General features: G+C 35.2%; 1 protein-coding gene across 1 annotated transcript in view; it reads right to left on the reverse strand.

The window, feature by feature from the left end:
* LOC110417756 (callose synthase 10) overlaps window positions 1-15402 on the reverse strand; it is a 28037-nt gene extending 12635 nt beyond the window's left edge. The window contains exons 1-31 of the mRNA XM_021430270.1: window positions 14797-15402; window positions 13912-14009; window positions 12980-13149; window positions 12400-12511; window positions 11963-12073; window positions 11604-11729; window positions 10589-10678; window positions 9709-9806; window positions 9488-9605; window positions 8907-9035; window positions 8467-8543; window positions 8270-8348; window positions 7062-7154; window positions 6864-6966; window positions 6574-6697; window positions 6280-6466; window positions 6136-6188; window positions 5609-5669; window positions 5400-5481; window positions 4668-4717; window positions 4271-4357; window positions 4086-4171; window positions 3255-3282; window positions 2335-2432; window positions 2158-2239; window positions 1903-2063; window positions 1662-1779; window positions 1134-1228; window positions 945-1035; window positions 702-862; window positions 491-600 (exon numbers count right to left, since the gene is read on the reverse strand). Of these exons, the coding sequence (XP_021285945.1) occupies window positions 491-600; window positions 702-862; window positions 945-1035; window positions 1134-1228; window positions 1662-1779; window positions 1903-2063; window positions 2158-2239; window positions 2335-2432; window positions 3255-3282; window positions 4086-4171; window positions 4271-4357; window positions 4668-4717; window positions 5400-5481; window positions 5609-5669; window positions 6136-6188; window positions 6280-6466; window positions 6574-6697; window positions 6864-6966; window positions 7062-7154; window positions 8270-8348; window positions 8467-8543; window positions 8907-9035; window positions 9488-9605; window positions 9709-9806; window positions 10589-10678; window positions 11604-11729; window positions 11963-12073; window positions 12400-12511; window positions 12980-13149; window positions 13912-14009; window positions 14797-15010 (3292 nt within the window). The 5' untranslated portion in view covers window positions 15011-15402. The remainder of the gene's footprint in view (window positions 1-490; window positions 601-701; window positions 863-944; window positions 1036-1133; window positions 1229-1661; window positions 1780-1902; window positions 2064-2157; window positions 2240-2334; window positions 2433-3254; window positions 3283-4085; window positions 4172-4270; window positions 4358-4667; window positions 4718-5399; window positions 5482-5608; window positions 5670-6135; window positions 6189-6279; window positions 6467-6573; window positions 6698-6863; window positions 6967-7061; window positions 7155-8269; window positions 8349-8466; window positions 8544-8906; window positions 9036-9487; window positions 9606-9708; window positions 9807-10588; window positions 10679-11603; window positions 11730-11962; window positions 12074-12399; window positions 12512-12979; window positions 13150-13911; window positions 14010-14796) is intronic.
* Window positions 15403-15408: the final 6 nt, after the last annotated feature.

Here is a 15408-nt window from a genome sequence, read left to right on the forward strand (position 1 = left end):
TGTTTCTATTGCTGTGCACCCAGACTTAAGCCAAACTACAGTTAAGATGGAACCCAACAAGAAGCTAACAGAATCGAGATTTGTAGGTATTCAACATTCATAATATGATAACCATCACATGGTACCATACACTGCCAAAATTTACTCTCAGCCAGCCACTAAGTCCCAGTACGTCAACCATAGAGATACTGAAACATAATCAACAATTCGGTAAACAACAAAGGACCCATAAAAGTAACATAACATGGAATGTGAAGGTCTAGAAGACATCTCCAGCAACACAACTGATATGCAACAGGAACATTTGGAAGAGCAATGTATATTCTATCACGATACAGGAACACCAGCTGAAGATTCATTCTAGAAGCAATAAAAGGGGGATGGAAGTAGAAAGAGTCTGACTTAGTTCACATGTTAAAATATTGACAGACAACAACATTATGAGAGGAAGAGATGACATCACTTTAGATAATAATGAAATGAAATATACCTGGAAAGATTTTCTGAAGGTAGAAAAGAGTGGATATTCCATCCTCATTTTCCTCCTGCAAATCTTTGGAGCTATAAAGCACAGTCTCACTGTAGTATGGGGTGAAGACACTATCCTCAAACAACAAACAAATATTTTATTAGTTCGATAGACAGATAATCCTCCAGAAACAAATCTAAGTCGTTTTTCTGATAAATTAGCATCAACACACCAAAATGGCATCATTTCACAAACTGGCCTTGCTGAAGGCATGTCCATAAATAATGAATTACTGAAAAACTCCAATCTTCTCCTTGCTTCCAGATTCTTAGGAATGTTAGCTGCGGACTCCTTTACAGTGAGAAGAAGGTACAGTCGCTTCACCTGCTCCCGCTGTAAGAGACAATATGGACAAGTAAAGAAACAATAGTAAGCTGAAAAGGGAAGAGCATTATCAAGTTTGAAGGATGCTTACAATTTCTGGATCCTTGGGCCATTCTATTCTAGAAAACAGACGACCTTCATTTCTTGCTCTTGCCAAAATGTTCCATGTATCAAGCTGCTCCCTGATGTATCACATTAAAAGCTAAACAATTCAGAAATGAAAATCTACTTAACTATTACTTTATGTATACTAACAAAAATTGTGTATCAGACAATTTACCTCAAATCATCCGATAGCAGGTAAAGCGAAACAGACTCATATAGTTGATACACAGCATTTGCAGCACCTTTTTCTTCAGGTTTTTCATTCCTTAGCTAAGTGAAACAATGGTTTATCATCAGAATATGTTAAACTACAAAAAGAGCATGATGTACAACTTTACAGACTTCACTACATATTAGCTACAGGCACATTGAAAATCAATTAATTATGCACAATATCTGATTATGAAGGGACATTGACATTGTAATATTGCCTTGTGATTGGTATACCAATAGACAAAAATTAAAAGAGCAATCAAACAAATTATGCTGCAATACCTGACAAACTGCAAATATATTAATACTATTAAAGAAAAAGATTAATAACACCAAAATACCACTTCAATGGTGGGAAAGACAAAGAAAAAGGAAAAGGGCGAGAAGTAAAAGAACAGAAAAAGACACAGAGATGGCTCACATATTGTAACATAAATTTTAGCAGCAGTGATTGGAATAGCAAAATGATGCAAATAGTTTTTAGTATTACCAGCCCAAGCAAGGCAGTCAATTTTTGCAGAACCAGAGGAAGCTTCTTCAGAAACAAGGTTATGACAAGTGAACCTTCCGAGATGCTATTATTGATCTCACGGTATATCCTTTCAACCCTATCATAAACAAGGATGCAGGTAAAGGGCAAGCCAAGTAATTGCGGGTAAGCTCTTAATTGTAATCCCTAATAAGATAAGACATCAACTTATAAAAAGAAGCATGCAGCTGCAAAGACATACCAGAGTCTCCCTTCACCATCAACCAAGGAATGTAAAATTTTTTCAATACTGTAATAGCACTCCTGAACTGCATATGCCATATATTCATCCTTGCATATTCTATTCCAAAGATCAGCCTGTGTATCCTTGCAGTCAATAGCCAGATCAATGGCCAATAAGATCTGAAAATTTATTGCCCATGAACGTGAGAGAAATTAGTATAGAACCAAAGTCTTTCAGGAGTTATTTGTTTAGAAAAAGTTTAATAGGTCACACCTTACTGCTCAGAAGAAACAAAGGCCACTGAACTAATTTTAGACTTCCCCTGTTGCTGGGAATTAAAAGCAAGTCCATCTCCCTTAAAATATAAAAAGTTGCAGATTGACCAATTAGTACCAATCTCAAAAAGAACATAACCAGCATGATAATAATAAAGCCCAACTAATAATTTACCTGTTGCTGATATAGTCTTCTTCACGCAAGCTTTTGATTATCTCATTCCAAAACGGAGAAAATAGAGCTGCATGTGTCTTGTTTGTTTCCTGAGAAACCTGCTCAATCAAAATGCACAAAGCCAACAATAATAAAGACATTCTTACTACAAAAAAGTTCATTTGTTAAAAAGTCTAACACTTTGAGACAGCATAACCCTAGGAAGAAATAGTATAGCAGTCAGAATTATAAAAACTTTTCAAGCAGACCATATGTAGAAGGAAGCATATGCATATACTGGGTGATTTATTGTGAAAAAAGACCATCTTTCGAGTTTTTGTCATTGTTGCTCCATGTGAAGACAAACAAATAGGTTGGATATCTGAGAAGGGTAGCAACTCACAGTGCTAGTGGTTGGAAGTGAATTAGAAAAGGCTGGTGAAAGTCGGCTAATGTGTCTTTTCATGTGCGGAGTTACTCTCTCTCATTTCGGCATGATTTTCAGTGCAGGGATGGACCTTCACAATATCAACTTCAAGAATTTTTTGTGTTGGCCAGATATAAGGAGGCCTCAATTAGCGAGTTTTTGTCCAGCTCCAATGAAGGTTAATATGGAGTGATCAGGTTAACCAAATGCCAATATTGTGAACGTACGACGTGGAAAAGATCTTTGAAAGTTTTAAATAGACTCAAAACCCAAAATTTACAAAGTTATCATGCTGGTACCACTTAATTATTCCTACATTAGCAATTGACCAGTTATTGATCTAAGTTATCATTCACGGATAAACCTTCATCAACTCACCCTAAAAGATTCACTTGCACACAAAGACAATCTAATCAATCAAGGTTCTGCCGAGAGTGAAAATTTGCGAAGACACAATCACATTAATGAATTTAGAAAATTAGAATAAGTGAAGAAATATAGATACATGACCCACCTCAGGTGCTTGTCTGTCTAATGGCATCCTGCAGAAGTACAAACAGGGGGGAAAAAGTTAAAACGAGATTTACAGGGAATACACATATATAATACACAAAAATATCTGAAATCATAAAATAGTTCAGAAAATATTCTCTCATTGTCAAGCTAAGTACTCTTTTTTGTGTGTTGTGTGTGTGTGTGTGGGGGGGGGGGGTGGGCAGGGAGGTGGTGGTGTTTGGGTTTGGTTCAATTTTGGAAAGTCGAATACAGCATCAGTGCCTGGAGGCTGGAACGGCCAGAGATGACATCTAGTCATTTTTCAACCATTCCAGATGAGTACCAAGTTGACAAGCAAGAGAAACAAGGAGCAGCAAGTCAAGGGGGGAGAGAGAGAATAAATTAAGGTTAGCCCCTTTTTTTTCTTCTTTATTTTATGCCCCTTCATTTCTCAGCATTAAATTCTCGTTTATTAACTCCGGAACATAGTCTCCAAAACAATTAGGAGAGACCTAACAATATTTCATATATCATTATCTCTACTCCCCTTCTGTTTTTTAACAAGCCAATATGCCATTTACTTTATACTTGGCTGAATCTTATATCCATAGTGATTCATATATCCATAGAGATTCATATCTCTAAACATATATGACACAGGACATAAGTATTAATAAATATCCACATCCTATCTCCAAAAATACACTTGAGGAACAAAAATGAAAGAAAAAAGAGAGAGAGAGAATTAAAGGCATGAATGATGAGATTCAACAAAGGGTCATAAAATCTGGTACTCCTACATTTGAGCCTAAAGCCTTATATTTAAAATTGCCAAGATGTAAACAATTACCTCTTTGCTTGAGGCGAAACAAGATTCTTGGCAAAGGCTTCTGGGAAGCTCTCAAAACGCTTATGCATCATTTCAGTCGAGCGTATCTGTGATAAAAGCAACATTTAGCAATAGTAAGAATAATAAGAAAAGAGATCAGGCTTATAGATTATTCTGAAGAAAAAAGAATAATGCCAGTTTAATACCTCGCCTAACCGAGCCCGTGCACCCATCACACCACCAACAATTGCCGACAATAAAGTGTACCATATGTGAATGTCCATTATATAAATCTGGAGAAAAGGTGGAGAAAAAAAGAATGCCTTATGGTTGACAAGTTAAATACATGACACTTGTCCAAATTTTTTCATAATAAATAAGGCTCTTTGAAAATAATCAGGTGAAAAGAAGAAAGCCCATAGACTGGGACAAGCAAGAAAACTCAGGCACAAGCCCAAGTACACAGCATTTAAGATGAACCATTGACCTACTTGTTTTTAACAATGTTCCATGTTCAATTAGGTACATATATAGAATATATTTCGTCAGTCAATGCCAAGTTCCAATGGCAGGTGCATAAGCTTAAAACAGAAATGTACTCACAGCGATAACAGGAGCCCACAGGCTAGCAATAGTCAAGGCGTTATTATTGTCTGTGGAAAAATATTACAAGACAGATTAATAACACATAAACTTTAATCTGAAGGAGGTACACCTCAATGAAACATGAAAAGTAGTTAGAACTTCAAATAAAATAAAAGATCATAGAAGAACTATTTGTATATTCATTTATAACCTGGAATTCGAACAGCCAAAGAGAACATTGAGGCCCATGAAATACAACCATATATGTTACCATGTGGCTAAACCTAGATAAGATATGACCCAAATATATAATGATAAAACATTTATGGATTGGACCTAATCATTGGTCGTAGACCACAAATATATGGGTTGAATGCATGAGACATGCAGCCTGAGGACACATTAAATGTAAATTTTATCTTTTCACAGTAGCAGAGGCCAAGTCTAATTTAAAATTTTGAGGCATATAGTCAATTTTACATTTCCATACGGGCTAGACAAAAAAGATCACATTCAAAATCCCTCCAGTGATTTTAACCACTTATTCACCTAATTAGACTCTCTAATTTATACAATTAAGCAATTAAGTTTGTGAGATAATTTAATTTTCATCTTCCTAACCCTGTAATAGCAAAACTTTTACGTAATACAAAACAGTCTTTAAAAACAGTGCCAAATAAGCTTCTAGTAATCTAAAGGTGGAGCTTTAGAAAACCAAGCCACCAAAAAACAAATGGATGATGAACATACTCTTCGAGACAAAATCATGCCAAGAGTACGACAAATCTGGAAGATCGAGAATGGCATTTGTAGGTGAGACAAGTGGCCTAATCTGTAATTCAGTAAAGATCAAACATAACTAGCGTCAGATATTTAGATCAACAGACTTGAAAGCTGTCTACCATACACTACACAAACTCTATAGCAAAAGAAGGAGAGATACCAACTAAATCACTTGCCTGGAGAAAGTAAGCAAATGTGAATTTACAAAGAAATATTACCAACCAGAATAGGACATATCTGCAGCAATGAAGAACAAAATTAAGGGGGGTAAAGCACTCACACAGATAATTATTAGAGGCCTTCTTTAAATGATCAAAGCAACATCAGAAATTGACAGAAAAACATAGCCAACATCATACATTGCAAAACGTATATATAAATGATGAAAATTTTGTTGACCAGCAATTTACTAAGGACATCCACAGCCATATAGTGATCAATATAAACTCCAAATGAACAGGGCAAACAAAATCATTGCATCAGTTTCAGCCAAAGTAATGATAAATTTACATTGTTAAAGGCACCACAGAAAACCAAAAGTAAAAAACATCCCACGAAAAATCAAGAAAAGGAGCTGTATAAAATCTTTTGTTCACAAAACAAGACAAACTGATGATGTAATAGATAAAATCAACAGAGCAAGCATGTTAAATGATCACATTAGGTAAAAAATTCCTGATTTTAATAAAGCATAAAAATAAACCTGAAATAGTCAGACATCCTTTCATAAAGTCCACGCCCAACATAATATCGCTCCTGAAATGTGAAAATTATTGTATAAAATTAAATAAGCATCCATTCCATAATCATTTGGTCATCTCAACTAGGTAAAAAACAGTGAACAAACCTGATAAATCCATTTAAAAAACTGGAAGAATGATTGATCAGACATTTCAGAGAGGGCATGACATGCAGGAAACTTCAGTAACAAGCCAAGAACCACACGCAAGGCTGCGTACACACCCAATACAAGTATATATATCCGAAAATAGAAGGAATTAGAGTTCCGATCATTTCTTTCCTCCAAAACTTTCCTGCATGTAAGTAAAAAAAAGAAGATATAAGTAGGATGCAAACGTATAACTGATACTAGCAACAAGAGAGAGATCATTTCAATCAAGATTTGATATCACGGACTTACACATAAACATAGGTTACAAACACAGAGGCCAAGCCACACCAAAAAAATCGTATAACCAGCCTGGAAATGGCCATTCCTCTCGCAGTGGTGTAAGCCCCAAACATGAGCAGGACATCTAAACAACCTAATCAAGCAGAAAAATAACCAAATGAACACATGGTTAAGCCCAAACATAAGCAGGTCATGCAAACAATCCAAATTACAAGAGAATTTAAAAATAAAAAAGGCATGCAAACAAGAGATATTTTGTAATAATTGCAGATGCACATCCAAAAGAGCCAACAACTTACTCTCTATGAAGTTCATAATAGCAAATGTAGGTCCAACACTAAGTAATATCTTGAAGGTATCCAAATTAATATGCCCTCTTCTGAATGCTATAATTGTCAATGTCTGCAGGAATAAGCAATCAACAAAATTTTCTACTCAAGATGAACAAACTACAAGCAACATCAACAAGAAGTTATATAAGCAAGCAGAAAACCTACCTGGAACATCAAAACCAGAAAGATCCAAAGACGATGGAAACTTCGATACAAGTGAAGGAATGTTCGATGCTCTACAAAGGTGCTTTTACCGGTCTGCAAACTCAAAGTAAGAAAAATAGAAGAAACAACGATATCAATATCTATTCAAATAATTGTTTGCAACTAAAGGCACATTAACTATCTGATTGCTAAAATATGCATTGTTCACAATATATCAGAATGAACCAAAAGTACAAACAATAGATGTATATAAAATTAAATTTAGTCTCATAACTCACACCAAACACAATGTAAAAAAGATAAAAAGATAATAAAACATAAATACATACCATCCAACAAGAAAGATTTATAGAACCATTAAAGAGCATTTAAAAATCATATAACCAATACTCATGCATTGCCTATTTTGTAATAAAATGGAAAAGGGGAAAAAAACTGCCCAATGAAACAATAATCCAGTACACAATGGGGATATGATGAGTCTGCAGAGGTAAAAAAAACCCCTAAGATTAGAAAACAAAAAGAGTGTTTTTGGCAGTTCTTTAGTTTTTTCTTCACCTTCTGTTTGCACAGCAAAGGAGATTCAGCACCAAAATGCTATGACAGGCAAAGGGCTATTATGAGTTGATAGTCACAGTAAAGGATGACAATACAAGATCCAACATAAATCAGTGAAGCAACAGCAGGAGCAGAAGGAGTTACTGCATGCTAAGGATTATCAGAATGTTTACAACTGAAAGATTAATATCTCATTTTTTTAAACCTACAAACATAATTGAGAAAACAAGTTGAATTTAATAATTCAATTTGCAGAGAACAACAGCTTTCACAGATTCATCCCCTTAAAACGTAAATTTAATACAGAAATTCAACCCCTCATCAAATTAGCAAACAACAGCAATGACTTTTCCTAGTGCATGGGGTATACTACATCAATCATATTTCACCATTATACTCCATTCAGAACCATATTCTGAGTAATATCAGTAAGTAGCTTAAACCTTTATACCAGAAATACAACTATAATTTCTATAGTTTCCATATAATGCATCTCCTACTCTCTACAACTGTCATGAATTCATTTTGCTCCATATTAAGATTTAAAATTCCAGTATGTAGACTTATAAGAAATTTTAAGGAAAATAAAAGGTTTAAAGAACAAAACATATAGGGAGAAGTTTCGGTCAGAAATCATCAGCAGAACTTACCCTTTTCCACTTTTTAGGCTTCATCAGAAATGGAGAATCCCTTCTCATGGGCCAGCTCAATTCAAAGCAAGCAGGTGACCTGTACATATAAATATATATACATATATATTATAAATGAGAACAAAATTAGAAAAACTGCATACCAATGTGCCAAACTTCATAGCAATTCATATCCTTAAAGAGACAGAGCAACAAACCAAAAGTATTCATTGAAATCGTCGTAATTCCGCCATGATGAATGTGCAGCTTTCCCATTACTGTTTCTAGCTGCTTCCTGAACAAATAACAATAAAATCATATTAAATATTACAAACAAAAACATTTAGAGCATGTTTATCAAAAGGAAAGTCAGATGTAATCAGGTTTAGTGTTAAGAGTAACCTCATGATGAATTTTTCTAAGAAAGCAAGAATCCCAGAATAATTCATAGTCAGGGACAGCACTAATTCTAGAGATAAAAGACAAAGAACACACATACATGATTGAAAACGAAAATAGTAAAAAGCAAAGAGCACTGGCCAAGCTCAATGGAAGCACTAAAGACAACTTTCATAACCAGGTTAGCATATATGCACTGCAAACATTAACATGATCAATAACAATAAGAGGATGGATAGACAGTACAGAAAGAACTGACCGCTGCCATCGTATCATATATAGGACATATGATTTGCTCAAGGAAGGACACGTAACCACCCTCAGCTGTGCAGCTCTGAGCAGGATTAGCTTCTCCATGATCCAATATTGCATCCAACTCTTTTGCCATCTGGAAACCAAAAATAATAACATTGCCCCGTGAGCAATCAGAAAGTAAAATTTGAATAAATAAATTAATATTTACTTCAAAATTTTGACAAACTCTCCTCACTTTCTCTAATATCATTTGAACCAAGAGAAAGAGAGAGAGCAAAGCACTCTGCTAGCTTTTCAAACTGATGGTAAACAGAATTTAAATCCACTCAATTTTCAGAAAAGTAGACAGAATCACAAACTGCTGCAAGAGTTGTTCCACTCCAAATCCAAAAATGGAAACAGTGATTTCATACAGTAAGAAACAATAATATAAATAGCTGCATGGCAAATTACAACTTCCTTAATTAAATGGCAATCAATACTAGTTTATCATGCGAAGATAAAATCCTTTTCTGTATTATGGCCAAAAAAAAGCACATGATAGATACAAATTAAATAGCATCAATGGAGTTCGAACAAACTCACATGGTGGAATATATAGCAAATGCACTCAGGAAGAAAACGGACATTTGCAGCTTCACCCCATATGAGTAAGTATAATGAAACCAGAAAGAGCTTCCTGTCTCTATTAATTGCTTCCAAACTGCAGGACACAAAGTTAAGATTCAAACTAGTAAAATAAATGAAAAGTACTAAAGTGTATCAGTACACAAAGAATTGAACTGTTTCAAGGTTGCAGTAGCAACCTATTCCACGCCAGCCGTATCCGCAAGTATTTGCACCATTTGATGTAGTTATCCAGCACTTTCAAGAAAACCTCATTAATTGCCTTCTCATCAATTTTCTGGAAAGATTGAAACATAATAAATAACAAAAAGGATTTCATCAGCTAACTCCAGGTTCTTTAAAATGCACAACTAAAAACAATAGCAAGAACACAACACAAACAAGATTAGTAGATCCAAACTGAGCAAAGCAATACCGAGCCTAACAGAGTATCTAAACCAATTCTTCCTATCCCTCGTTTAAGATGCTTTTTGGTAAATTAGGGTGAGCTTAAGTGCTTCTAGGGCACTCAATCCACAAAAATAGGATTTAACAAATTCTATAACTTCATTAAAAAAAAAAATCAACAATGACCACTTAACAGTGAAATAACAACCCTAAAAATCTAGCGATCCAGATTACAAAAAAAAACCTTTGCAATGCATAAAAATTAGCATGCTCGCATGTAATCAGCTCAACAATCTCCAATAATTAGCCAGTAAGAGTTAAGACGCTTTTCGGTAGAAAGTCAACCTATTAAGGTTCAGTTTTCAAGGATATTGAAAAGCTAAGCATCCCATTGCCCCTAACATGCAAATAGAATTTGATGCTTTAGAGCAAAGGCAGCTACATCAGGGGTATCCTTCAAAAATCCAGTAACAACAAGTGTGCTGTGTGCTATAAAGGCAATGATATTCTGATTGTATGAATCAATATTTGAACAAGAGAAATGACCAACAAAGAAAGGAAAAACACAGAACCAAAAGCCTCTTTTATATTCTTTTGAAAGAAAAAGGACAATAAAAAGGGGATACAAAGATACCTAATCAAATAGTGACATAGATTATCTAAAGAACTTACTGGATCAGCTTGGACAGGTGTGCCAAGTCGAGATTGTGCATTTGCTAGAGTAAGAACAACATTCTCACGCTGGTTCCGTACATTATCTTTCTGCGGAAAAAAAAATGAAACATTCAAGTTAATCATCAGAGAATAATTGGAAAGATGGTGATCGACTGATGGTGGAATAGATGAAATATCAAACACTTTGTTAAAATTCATAGCATACATAAATACATATCAGTCAATACTTCAATATTTCTTAACAGTCCAGGTTATAATGAACATGAACATCCTTCTACAAAAGACACACTAAGTTTGTAATGCATTCTACCCATCCAACAATAAATCATAAAGCCGAATTGGTCATCTACTTCATCACCATGATTTATCATACAAAAACAATAAGTTCGAATATGTACCCAAAAAAGAACATAATATGTTGGAATGGTTAATTTAACATACACAGTATAAAGGATCAATTATAGGAGTATATGTGAAAACTGCACAGCATTCTCAGATCAAGTGGCCATGCCCATGCTTCGCATTAAGTGATAACAATATCAGCTAGAAAATCACGTTAACCTTCTACTTCCACTTCAGACATATGTGGCTCAAAGGCCCCAAACACTGCCGACACAACTGGTCATGTCAAAGGGCATCCCACCAGCCAATTCCACAATAGCAGTCAGAAGTTAGAAATAAGTTTCCAGACAACTGTAGCAAAGGCCCAGCAAATAAAGAATGCCGTGTCCCAAAAAAAAAAAATTTACAACTCTTGATTTATGAGAGTTTTAGAATAACATGACAACTTTCATGCACACAAGATTTTCATGAACAATTAAATACACAATGAGGGAAAGGGGGAAATACACTAAAGAAGACAAGTAAAAAACAATACATAACATGCTACCGAGCCACAGTGGAAATGAAAATAATAGAAATAGCAAGAATAATTCTACAGATATTGCAATTTTCACCCACAATTCAATATGCATTGCAATACATTGCGTGTTGTGTATACAAAGACACAAACCTGAAAACCAAACACATAATCCAGAAGATCAAACATGTCTGGATCCCGCGGTACAGAAATCTCAAAATTTGATGGAAGCCTAGGAAAATGTTCAGTGTATCTGATTGCAGATATTGCACCTCTAACCTGGTAAGATTAACATAAAGAAATTGATCCATTTGTAGATTTAACCAAACAATACACACAGCAGAATACAAATTAGCACAGGAAACATTTTTGAATGTAAATATAGTTCAGACCATAAATAAAGCAACAACATATTTGTAACTATAAAACTTCTAGATCACCAATTTAATAGGAGGTTCTAATGAACATTGGGAGAAAAGGAAGTAGCTTAACTGATTAAAGATTAGACTTACTTCAGGGAAAATTCCAATAGCATTAGTGAATGATGGTGCTTCTAAGGGAACAATGTTGTAGGCCATGAGTTCACCAGATATAGTTGCATCAGCATTTCTAATTCTTCGCAACTGAAAAAAACACAGAAAATATAATATACTTTTCAACCAAATAAAGACTGACCACGCCTTATTCTAAGAATAAATTTGTCTAAAACGTGAGGTCAATGCAAAGAACCAGTGCCATGTTGTTAGTAACAGTTTCCTGGCAAACATCTGATAAATAAAAACCAATCAGCCTAGGAAGTTCCATTCGACACACTATAAGCTGCATGTAGAGCGTCCTGAAAGCGTAAACTGCAATTGCATAATATAGTTGCAAGGCATAATGACAACTAATGAAAATATCCAAGATGCTCACTAGAAGCCCACATTAAGTGGTTGTTAATCACATGTACCTCCTCCTTAATAAGCCTTCCAACCCCATCAGGTTCTGCATCTTTGCTAAGAGCCTCCATGACCTCCACCAAGGCGCTCAGAGTAGCAAGGACCTTCTTCATTCCTAAAGCACTAGAGATTTCACAACAGAAAATTTACAATAATAAAAATCATGAAACGAAAAGATTTCAACAGAAAAGAAGAAACCTAGCCATGACAAAAATTTAATGGACAGATAGATGCTACATAAGTCCAACGAGAATGTGGGAGCTGAGCTCCCGTACTATATTTAAACAAGGAGGTAACTATTTAATATCCTATGTTGAATTACCAACTCCAAAGTTTTTAAACCTTCCCTCTGACCTTGTTTAAATACTAATTGACAATAGTTTCCATACACTGAACCCTGAGATCAATCATTAAGTATGATACACAATTCATATAATAGTATTAAGTTACACCAAAGATATTCTAATTCATGACCAGTTGTTTGAAAAAAGAGAATACCGTACCCAATTCTAGAACTTATATATTGCCAAAAATATATGCAGACATGAGGAAATTTAATAACAAGGAAACTAATAGAGTGGCATAAGTTACCCATACTCTCCCACACTAGTGGAGAAGGTCCCAGATTCCCGCCATCTTTGTTCTTCTCTTTGGATATCATCCACTCTATGCCGTCTCTTATAAAGCTGGTAGAACTCCCACAAATGTTCAATATCACGATTACGATCTATTCGGCCACCATCCCTTTTGGCAAGTTTTTGCTGCAGGAAATATGAACATGAACCAAAATTAAGAATTTGCAAGTAAAATGATTGGAAATACACCCAAGGTTCAGAAATTTAGAAGTATTTGTTAAATTGTAGATGAAGAAAATGCATATCAATATCAAATCGGACATACTGACTCACAGACATGATTGCACATGCACATATGATATAATCCAAGCCCAAATAGAATAGACAATAATTAATGAACAAGAACCAAGGATAGAGCAACTTGCTAAACATAAACTGGAGCAAAAATAGCAGAGAAGAACATTAGAGCATATCATATGCTAAGGTTTTACCACCTAGATCCTATTTCATAGAATGTTAAAATCTTATATCTCAACAACTTTAGACCTTTCATGGTTTCTAGACAAACAAGTAATTGCCCCAAATGAAGATAGATGCAATTAACTATAGATATTAGAAATGGAATTATGGCAATGAATCAGAACAACATGGCAAAGATACTTTACTCTTTTGATGAGAAGCAAAGTCTTAAGGTTAAAAAGGAGGGGGGTTCAGAACACCAAGGAAGTCAACATAATGGCAAATTGCAAAAAAATGTTATCTGAGAAGGATCTTATACTGATAAGTAATAAACATAACTCATACCAACATATAACAATACCACTACTCAGAAGCCTAAGATAGAGCCACTGATTGTGGAAAATCATTGTAAACTAGATGTATTAATTATAAACAAAACTTCATTCTATGGTAAAATACACATAACATCCAAAGCTTATTTAATAGTACCTTAATTACAGACATCAAACCAGTCTTGAACTGAAGTACACCTCTACCCTCACTGTTTGGATCCAAATTTTGGGCCATACCATATGCCTGCTCACAAACTGGAATTGAAAGAATACAAACATATAATCAATACAAAAATAAATTTGGATTCAGAAATGTAATTAAACAAATGTGCAGGGTACCCACAAATATCTCTATCACTTAGAAATTGAAATAAGCCGAAGTCCACTATAATGAGAAAAATTATTAAGTAACATTTTTAGGGGAAAAAAATATAAGAAACTCTCTATAAAAACAAAAGCTGGAGAAATACCACAGTGTCGAAGTTATATAAAAACTTGCTAAGACCATAAGATCATTCAATCTGAATCATATTAACCTGTAATAGCCATTTCTATGACACAGAAGTTGCCATCACAAGCAAGCTTCTACTATTTTTGTTCTGTAGTACAAGTGTCCTGCTATTGCTGATTCTAAATCAAAATATGCAATCATGTATAATCAGTACATTCAAACCAAAAAAACATCCATTAAAAAAGATCCCATGAAGTTAGCTCGGCCAGACATAGTCTATTCGCACTAGTATTTCGTTAACCAAACACACAAAGCGAGAAACAACACAACCGCTAAAGAAACTCAAGAAGGTTTCGATCATTTGTACAGTATCTAACTATCTATTCAAACAAATTAACAGTTCGAGCAAACAAGCTCAAACATCCACCGCACTTAACATAATCAAACACCAAAAGTATATTCTCAAAAACCCATTCAAGCCCTTTCACTCGATAAGTATATAACTTATACTAGCATCAGACACACGATTAAGTAACCTCCATGATGCACTAGAGCCAAGAAAATGAGGCAGAAAAAAAGGAAAAGACTTACGTATCCTAGCAATGTTAGGGTCCTCGGCTTGGATCTCATCGGCAGCCTGAAGGATGGCGTCGATGTTAGTGGCGCGACCGAGAGAAGGTGGGAGTGGGACCGCACCGGCGATTCCACTCGGTGTTCTCTCATGACCTTGACCCACATTTCTGAGCTGCTCTCTGTCCAAGGTAGCTCGCACCAGTCTCTCCCAGTTTCTATAAGCCCTAGCCATGGAATCTCAAGAATCTTCCAAATCCAATATAGAAATTCAAATAAAAACCCTAGGCTTTTACATAGAAGAGTGAAAAATTAAGAAAGAAAACCGGCTAAGGGGAAAAAAATAAAAAGGAAAAAGAAACAGAGACGCCAACTCGCGAGGAGTTGAATGGCTCAACTCGGTGGTGCAGAGTTGGATCTACAGCGAATCGAGGTAGAAAATTTTCAAGAGAGGATTTTGAAACGAGGTTTAACGTGGAAACTGAAAGATTAACGCGGGGGCCGCTAGAAAAAGGATGGGAGATGGGTTGAATCACTGATCGACTCTCAGTTTCCAACCGTCCGACAAGATCAAAGTTTGACCATCTGTGGATTGTTGGAGTGATGAACGGATAGCATTCGTGGCGTCAGTTG

This window comes from Theobroma umbraticum, unplaced genomic scaffold, assembly GCF_002168275.2.
Source record: "Theobroma umbraticum cultivar Fairchild unplaced genomic scaffold, ASM216827v3 scaffold_50.0, whole genome shotgun sequence".
NCBI lineage: Eukaryota > Viridiplantae > Streptophyta > Magnoliopsida > Malvales > Malvaceae > Theobroma > Theobroma umbraticum.